Source organism: Harpegnathos saltator, unplaced genomic scaffold, assembly GCF_003227715.2.
Source record: "Harpegnathos saltator strain DR-91 unplaced genomic scaffold, Hsal_v8.6 scaffold71, whole genome shotgun sequence".
NCBI classification, from domain to species: domain Eukaryota; kingdom Metazoa; phylum Arthropoda; class Insecta; order Hymenoptera; family Formicidae; genus Harpegnathos; species Harpegnathos saltator.
This window is the reverse complement of record NW_020230549.1, coordinates 141,757-150,717: the sequence shown is the minus strand read 5'-3', so window position 1 is coordinate 150,717 and position 8,961 is coordinate 141,757. Positions and strand designations below refer to the sequence as shown.

At 37.6% G+C, this 8,961-nt stretch overlaps 1 protein-coding gene across 4 annotated transcripts; it reads right to left on the bottom strand.

Annotated features, from left to right (window-relative positions):
• Positions 1–46: 46 nt before the first annotated feature.
• Positions 47–4,053, bottom strand: LOC105192518 (SID1 transmembrane family member 1). 4 transcript variants are annotated; one of them, XM_011156711.3, is made up of 10 exons: positions 3,927–4,053; positions 3,435–3,655; positions 3,053–3,351; positions 2,821–2,971; positions 2,670–2,753; positions 2,262–2,576; positions 1,579–2,128; positions 961–1,229; positions 672–881; positions 47–603 (listed from the first exon to the last, which is right to left on the bottom strand). In XM_011156711.3, the coding sequence occupies exons 1-10, from the start codon at positions 3,961–3,963 to the stop codon at positions 316–318; spliced, it is 2,424 nt and encodes an 807-aa protein (XP_011155013.1). In that variant the 5' UTR covers positions 3,964–4,053; the 3' UTR covers positions 47–315. The 4 variants fall into 4 exon arrangements, with proteins under 4 accessions (XP_011155013.1, XP_011155015.1, XP_011155014.1 ...); XM_011156713.3 differs by lacking the exon at positions 3,927–4,053 and adding an exon at positions 3,781–3,920 and having other exon boundaries at positions 316–603; XM_011156712.3 differs by lacking the exon at positions 3,927–4,053 and adding an exon at positions 3,812–3,920 and having other exon boundaries at positions 316–603.
• Positions 4,054–8,961: the final 4,908 nt, after the last annotated feature.

Sequence of the window (8,961 nt, the reverse complement as noted above, 5' to 3'; positions counted from 1 at the left end):
ACTCAAGGCAACCTATTAATTATTTTAACGGAAAACTTGTAGGATCTCGTACGCATTTATATGTTTACTTATCTTTACATCAGTCTATAATACAAACGAGTTTGCACGAATCTTTCATATGAAAGATACCTGTGACGCGTTTTTATCACAAGAAAAATCGCTAATTTTTTGTCTTATACAATGATTACTCCTTTCCCCCTCTTAACTATATCATAGATTGTTGTACACACATTCGAACAACCTTAGAAAATATTATAAAATTATATATAATAGGATAACAATACTTATTGACAACTCCTAGCTGGGAAAGTACCCTCAAAAAACTGGTATTTGACTACGATGTACATCTATTAGATCGTCATCCAGAGTGAGTAATACCATGAAGGAGAAGAACATTGCTAACGCCGAGAGAAAATGCCATATGTCGTGAGAATCAAAGAAATTGAGTAACTCGCAAGGTTTGTTATGAATTCGAGACTGGGCTGGCATGAGGGCCCAGGATATCGTCTTGTTCACGAAGAAATACAAGGCTGCTCCCCAGAATAGCATGGATAAGACGATATAAATCGCAGGCGTTAGGAGAATCCGTTCCCTGTGGCACAGCTGAATCGAGAGAACACGATTTTCATATCGAACCACATCGAAAGGAAACTTGGAGTGTACATACGTACCTTCATCACGATGTAAAAAAACGTGTATAAAATTAAGTTGGACATCAATATAATTAGTAAAAACATAGCAAAGTTGCTTTCTTGGTACAGATTTCCCCACACGGCCAGACCGACGTTGCACATGTTCGCTAGTACGAGCATTACGAATCTGCTAGGATAAAGCGGCCGTAGTAAATGCCATATGCCGCAGCGTGCGTCGTGTTTGAATGTCTGTGGAGCAACGAGATCAATGATTAATGCCTCACGACTGTGCGAGGAGAGACGGAAAAGAGGCGAGAGAAACACGTACCTGTATCATTCTGTTAAAAACGCTTTTGTTGAATTTACATCGTCCCATGTAATAAATTTGTACAGTCAAAACGAAGCATATCAGCAAGTGCAGTATGGTGAATATCACCCAAAAGCCCATAGAGCCGTCTAAGACCCCGATCAGCCCTATGAATATTATAAAGGCCAGAATCCCGAATGTCACGGGCGCTCTAGCATTTATATCGGGATGACGAGTCTGGTAGATTTTGATCATGCACAGCACCGCGATCACATACATAAAACTAGTATCTGTAACAAAGATAATCAATGTACGCTTGAGACCAGAGAGACGTCATGTAGGTAATTAAGAAATGTGATACTTCATCCGCGCGAAACCAAAAATTTTCAGAAAAAAAAAACTGTTTTGAGGATTCAGCGTGCTCCGAACAAAGTTTTTCCATATTCTTTAGCTTTTTAAGACCTCAAACAAAAATAAAACTTCTACAAGATTTTATCAAACACTACTAACAAAGTCGAGAGAAGTGAAGTTCCGAGTCGGTTGAATCAAAAAGGCATAGCCGTATCTGGGAAATGTATCTATTTCTTTGCACACACAACGTGTGATTTGTTAGTCATCGATATGATCATCGCCACTTACCGAATTGAAAATTGCTGCGATTAGGACACACGTGGTAACTCGCCGACAGTATACCTTCCATGATCAACGCGGTACCCATCGCATAAAACAGCCCATAGTGTTGCGGTATGCCGTAACACTTGGCCTCTTCCTTGCTCGACTCAGTGTGTTCTCGCGAATAAGTTAGGAAGATGAACAGTAAACCCAACAGGATATACGCAAAGTTCGAGAATACATGGTTGAAGTCGGACAGCATGCCCAACGGATGGGCGCATAAGAAATTGTAATAGCACATGTCCTGATTTCCAGTCGTATAGAGCACACGTTGATACGTCACCGCTAATTGAACGACTGGCAACGTGTAGAACACCGCGACCGTTGCCAGATAGTACAAATACAGGCGGGATTTGTGTCGCAGTATTCTCGGTTCCTTACGAGCGAGATCGCACACCGAAAGCACCAGTTTCGTGCGTATAACATCCTTGTCGGAGAACGCGTCCTCCATTATATCTATGTCGTCTTCGTCCAACGATGAGTCTTCTGCCACAGAGTCCCACTGTTTCGGGCCATTCTGGTGAAACGATAATCGTAAACGATCGTACAAACTAGTTGCAAATACGCTTGAATATCTCAATTAATGACAATCTTCAAATTTGTAACAAATCGTTTTTCTTGATAAGTCAGTTAACAGTACTTGTTATTACCTCTGTCGTCATCGAAGGACTCGGTGCTTGTTCATTGATATTCTCATTTTGTTCATTTATGGTCTCCAGTCTTTTAAGCTTTCTGCTCCTTCTAATATTAAATATTACAACGGCCGTTATATACGAAATACAAAATAACACAGCGATAGCTGTTGTTGATCCCGTCGCAATGACATAGTCGCGTTTGGTGATAGTGGGGTTTATAATTAATGTGACATTCTTAGTACGGAAGGTGCTATTAGATAAGCTATTGCAATCAGCATCGTTTCCTTTAACGACTAGTATGACAAAAAAACCTCGTGGATAAATTTCCCTCTGGAACAGATGTCGATTTTATAGCATGACATATACATATGCATAAAATATGTTAATAGAAAATTCTCATGTGTAACATATGTTGGTACTTACCGGTACTGTAATACCTCCTCTTTTACTTACAGTCTGCCAATATCCAGAAAATTCAACATTTCGTTCTAAGTCAAATACAGGACACTGAAAAGAAAATTAGATATAGTTTGCTATTAATTATCACAATCATCAAATAATCATCAAGACTCACTGATGTATTTTGAATAGACACTGTCATGCAAATATGATTATCTGATTCTACACGAACAATAACAGATGTAATTTCTGTATTTTCTGGGAAGATGTAACCATAATATACAGGCTCAGAAGGAGAAATCTCCACTACTTTTTCAATCCCTGAACTGTAAAGAAGATTGTACATAGAAATCTGATGAGAGTAGCAATTTCTGTCCTAAATCCTAAAAATTTTATAATACACATACCTTAGATAAAAATCTGTTATCTCTGTTACATTAAGATTAAAAAAGATATTTGTTTGACTAGCTGTAGAAATGCTGACAATAACCAGTTCCTTTTCATCTCTTATTGCATATGGATAATATTTTGTGGAACAGAGAATTCGACTAGTTTTGTTATATATTCTAGTGTTTAAATCTGTACTATCAATTAGCAATGGTATTTGCCAAGATAAGATTCCAGTTGTTTGTCGCACTGATATTATCAGAGGAAAGCTATGGATAGCATTACTTTCTATCTTTATCCTAGCAGTTTCCAGTGATTCCTATGTACAGATATATATGCACACATATGTTAAAATTCAAAATAATATAGGAAAAAATATTACAATATTATAGGGACAATTACATTGCTAGCAGGATATAAAAATACATATTCGACAGTAGTATTTATGATTTGTTGGTAATTTTCTCCATATTTGGCTGATGGAATAACTATTGGAGAAAACGGTGAAGGTGATGGGGAAGGCGGTGGCGACGGCGAAGACGGCGTCATAGCCAGCACAGCATCAAGGAGCAATAATATAATCATCAACCTCAAAGCATCTCGTATTGCCATTGTTGATCTTACTAAGAACAAGTTAAAATAGAAGAACTAAATGCAACTAGACACACTGGTAGTCCAATTTATCCATCGGAAGTAACGCACACATCTCGAATGATATCACTCGATATCGAAATAAGATAAATCGTACAATCATTAGATAAACAGTACAGCCAGATTACCGTTCGCCGTGTTCTCTGTTTCTCTTATTATAATATAAGTAAACGATTTCCCTCTCTTTTCGATTATAGATAGCGTTACTTTCGCTATTGTTTAATTCAATTCATTATTATTTACGATAGTTTATAAACATTGCAACAGCTGTAGTTGGCATATATTAGTTCGTTCGTTCGGTATATGGCTTCAGGGCATATATTAGTTACATCAAAGAGGAACGTGAGAGCGGCCAACACAACGTTTTCGGCGACACCCACTTTCCGTACTGAGAAAAGGCGCCATCTGCATTCATTTTGAGAGGGGAACTACGATCAGAGAGAAACTTGGGGCTATATTTCGTACCTGCATATCGATAGTTGTCGGTGTCGTTAGGGCCAGAACACAGACTTCTGCATAACATATAATACACAACGCATAAGAGAATCAACCAATCAGAGTTCTTCATTTCTATCCTGAGGAGGGAAATGAAGAAAACTAATTGGTTTATTCTCTTAAGCTAAGACTCCATGCATGCGGTGAGCTCCGGCAAACGGCTGCGGTGACCAATCAGGAGACAGACGCATGCCGGAGCTTGCCGCAACCGGACTTGCGCCTCCCTCCTGATTGGTCATCGCAGCCGTTTGCCGGAGCTCACCGCATGCATGGAGTCTTAGCTTAAGAGGATGTAAGCTCTAAGCCGTAAGTGTTAAGTGACGTCATTTCCATCTCTAAAGGCTCGTCTACATTAGCTGTAAAGGCTCGTCTACATTAGCTGTAAAGGCTCGTCTACAATAGCTGTAAGAGTAAGGCTGTAAGGCTGTAATGTAAAGGCTGTCAGCGAATGAAAATATTTCATTTCGTGCCTTGCAACCTTACAGCCTTACTCTTACAGCTAATGTAGACGAGCCTTAAGAGTAAGGCTGTAAGGCTGTAACGTAAGCTGTCAGCGAATGAAAATATTTCATTTCGTGTCTTGCAACCTTACAGCCTTACTCTTACAGCTAATGTAGACGAGCCTTAAGTCATCCCGCGCAGTATTTAAGCTTTAGCCGTTAGATCTAAGCGAATTGCGCAAAACTCAATTCCTACGGCCTAGAGCATAGAGCTTAAAGCCGACATATAATTTTCAGCCAATCAGCGAAGAGGATGTTTTGTCGTGTCAAAAAGAATACACCGTCGATCGTGGATATAACCTCGCTCGCCGATATAACCTCCGATTTTGTACTCCATATATTTGTAAAAGATGCACATTCCACGAACACAACACCATTGTTAGCAGGAGAGCTTGATGTAAATCCATTTTAGTTATGTAGAAAGTAAAGAAACTGCATGTTTACAAACGCATTATCACCAACCACCAAGTCCGAATAACCCTTCTCTCATTGGCTGATATACGTCACGTTTTACGCCTTACGTTTCATATTGTGGATTACCGTCTTTAAGATTTATTTAATAATAGTTTTCAACTTACAGCTTAGAGCTTACGGCTTAGAGATAAAATATTTTCTTAAAGCGAGGTTGTAGACATACACTTATGCAAAAGCCTGTGCTCCTGCTCTTAGCAGTATTGCGCAGCTTTTTTATTATATGAAAAACCTGCGCAATGCCGCTAACGACACCGACAACTGTCGATATGCAGGTACAGAATATAGGGGCTGGTATAGCCATCTATGCATACATATTAACACGTATGGGCGTGTAATATATAGAAAATACGAGGAATATTAGTGCGAAGTAAAAATGCAGAAAATAATGTGTAATGTATGTTCTGTGAAGTGTATATATTTGACGAAAAAGTGTAAATATGTATACATAAGGAAAATATTAATACCTCAAACATAAATATAAGGACAATAATTTCTTAATAATACTAAATTTTATAATAATACTAAAAGAAATTTGTATCCTGGTATACAACATACTCGTACCATCTCCATCCCGCTGTTATGAGACTTATAAAAAAAATAAATCTGTATTTAGTTAAACATTTGCATCATCAGTATATAACGATATCATGCATACTCAAATAAAACAAGTTGTTTGTTGCTAACAGGGAAAAGATTTTGGTGTTTCTTGGGTAACTGTATGTTTCTTCTTGTTTTTTCTTCCCTTGTTGAAGTCTTCTTGTTGTCCTTCTGCAAGAGAGAGAGAGGGTACATAAATATCTTCATAAATTATATATATATATATAATATATAATTATATATATATATATATATATATATGTATACAAGGTGCACGATTTATCTGAAGACATTGAATTATCTCGAGAACTATGCATTGGATAAAAAAAAGTGGTTAATGAAAGTTGTTAGTCTCGAAGGGGGACATCCAATGATACCAAACTCGACCTCCCACCCCACCTCCTGGGGGTGGGGGTTGGGGGCAACTTTGAAATCTTAAGTGGAAACCCCCATTTTTTATTGCAGATACGGATTCTACGCCACAAAATACGTAAATTTTGTCCGAAACTTTTTTTTTGATTCGTGATAGATGGCGCTATAAACGCAAAAAATTATATTTTCCGCAATTCTCCAGAAATGATCATTGGATTGAGAAATAAAAAATACCTGTTCAATATTTTTAAAGAACATAATAAAAGTTATTCCCCCCCATCCTCTCGGGGTAGGGTGAGTGATAACGTTCAAATCTCAAATGGGGACCCACATTTTTCATTGCAGAATTAGATTGTACGTGAAATTTTTATTGAAACAATTTTTTTCATTCGTGATAGATAGCGTTGAATTTTTCCGAGAAACTACTTTTAGCATTACACAGGAACAACGACGAGGACGTAGTAGTTTTATGTTCCCTTCGGGTGCTTTTTTAATGTGAGTCCCCTTGCCTCTCACTGTTCAATTAATTAGAGTAAGTGTTCGAAATTTTTACCTTCAACTTCAATACACTTATTGATCCTTTTTTCAAATGACTGTACACAGGATAGAAGCATATCTGCGGGAGTTTCAGCGCAAGCGTTTCTTATGCGTTCTACCATGTTTTCACGAGTTGTTGGCACTTGTTGATAAACCTTATCTTTTAGGTAACCCCACAGAAAGAAATCCGGCGAAGTCAAATCAGGCGACCTAGCAGGCCAATTAATCGGGCCATCTCTGCCAATCCACCGACCATTGTAATCACGGTCTAATAAAACTACTACGTCCTCGTCGTTGTTCCTGTGTAACGCTAAAAGTAGTTTCTCGGAAAAATTCAACGCTATCTATCACGAATGAAAAAAATTGTTTCAATAAAAATTTCACGTACAATCTAATTCTGCAATGAAAAATGTGGGTCCCCATTTGAGATTTGAACGTTATCACTCACCCTACCCCGAGAGGATGGGGGGGAATAACTTTTATTATGTTCTTTAAAAATATTGAACAGGTATTTTTTATTTCTCAATCCAATGATCATTTCTGGAGAATTGCGGAAAATATAATTTTTTGCGTTTACAGCGCCATCTATCACGAATAAAAAAAAAAGTTTCGGACAAAATTTACGTATTTTGTGGCGTAGAATCCGTATCTGCAATAAAAATGGGGGTTCCCACTTAAGATTTCAAAGTTGCCCCCAACCCCCACCCCCAGGGGATGGGGTGGGAGGTCGAGTTTGGTATCATTGGATGTCCCCCTTCGAGACTAACAACTTTCATTAACCACTTTTTTTTATCCAATGCATAGTTCTTGAGATATTTCAATGTCTTCAGATAAATCGTGCACCCTGTATATAAAGTAGATCCCATGAAGAAATTTTAGCTATCTGTGTCTGCATGCAGCTCATGTTCAAGAAGCAACCAGCTAATATAACATGATTTGACATTACGTTCAAGGATAGTTATAACATATTCTTATTTTCAGTCATCAATCTGCTGAAATAGCTTGTTCACAAGGTGTATCAAATTTTTTAGCAGCAGATTAACAGCAGAAACTAAGCACAAACTTGATATAGGCATCGCTAAAAATTTCTACAATCTTTATCAAACTTGCTCTTGCTATGTTAGCATATTACAAAGCTTACTTTTATTTTTTACTTACTGGTCTCTGTTAGTAAAAAATGGACAATTATACTAATGCATAATTATATATAAATACAATATATAAAAACAATACAATATATAAAAACAATACAATATATAAAAACAAAACTTATACTTTGGTTGTCGTGACTGGCAGTAATATTACAAGTTTTTCCTCCTCGCACTTCTTCCTCGTACTTTTTCCTCGTAACACCTTCTCTTATTTGTAAGAGAAGGTGTTACGAGTAACCTTTCTTTTTCTTTAAAAACGCTTATTGAAATATTAATAACTCTATCCAACTCTATCACTATAAACATTCAATAAACAAGTGACCTATGGTGATAGCGTTCCATTTAAATGTTCATATCACTTCATACGTTACAAATATCATTCCATCTTTATCGCTCATTGTATGTCGGAGAGAGATAGAATAATATTTGAAGCACGTAAAGGCTTAAGCGAACGCAACTATAGCAATATGGCGGCCACAAATTAGTTTCGATTTCTTACATGTCCCATCTCAGAGAGCACTGCTGACGCTAATCATTTTCGTTCCATAAGAGTTTGCACGCCCTGGTCAACAATTATTCTTCCTATAACGTTTTGAAAATGGAGAGTCAACAAGAGCATTTTCACCAAGTTTTACTTTATTACTTCCGAAAAGGAAAGAATGTTATGGAGGCTTACAAAAAGTTGCGTAAAGTTTATGGTGACGAAGTCCTAAAAAGACATCAGTGTCAATATTGGTTTGCTCGTTTCCATTCTGGTGACTACAGTTTGAAAGATGCACCTCGCTCAGGTTGGTCATCGAAGGTTGATGATAATAAAATAAAGGCATTAGTTGAAGCTAATCGACATTCTACCATTCGTGAGCTCGCTAAGGCGCTAAAAATATCGGTTGAAAGCGTTTATCTTCATTTGAAACAACTTGATTACGTTAATAAGCTCGATGTTTGGGTGCCGCATGAACTGGAAGAAGTTCACCTCATAAAACGCATAGACATCTGCGATCAACTTCTGAAACGTGAACAATTCAACCCATTTCTGAAACGCATGATTACTGGCGATGAAAAATGGATTGTCTACAACAATGTGAAGCGAAAGCGATCGCGAAGCAAGTGCGATGAGCCGGCCCAAAGCACATCAAAAACAGATATCCACGA

Coding starts and splice junctions, on each gene's coding strand:
- LOC105192518 (XM_011156711.3), bottom strand. CDS start 3,963: ATGCCAACTACAGCTGTTGCAATGTTTATAAACTATC. Junction 3,352..3,434: donor TTTTATATCCTGCTAGCAAT/GTAATTGTCCCT, acceptor ATCTGTACATAG/GAATCACTGGAAACTGCTAG. Junction 2,754..2,820: donor TGTCTATTCAAAATACATCA/GTGAGTCTTGAT, acceptor TTTTCTTTTCAG/TGTCCTGTATTTGACTTAGA.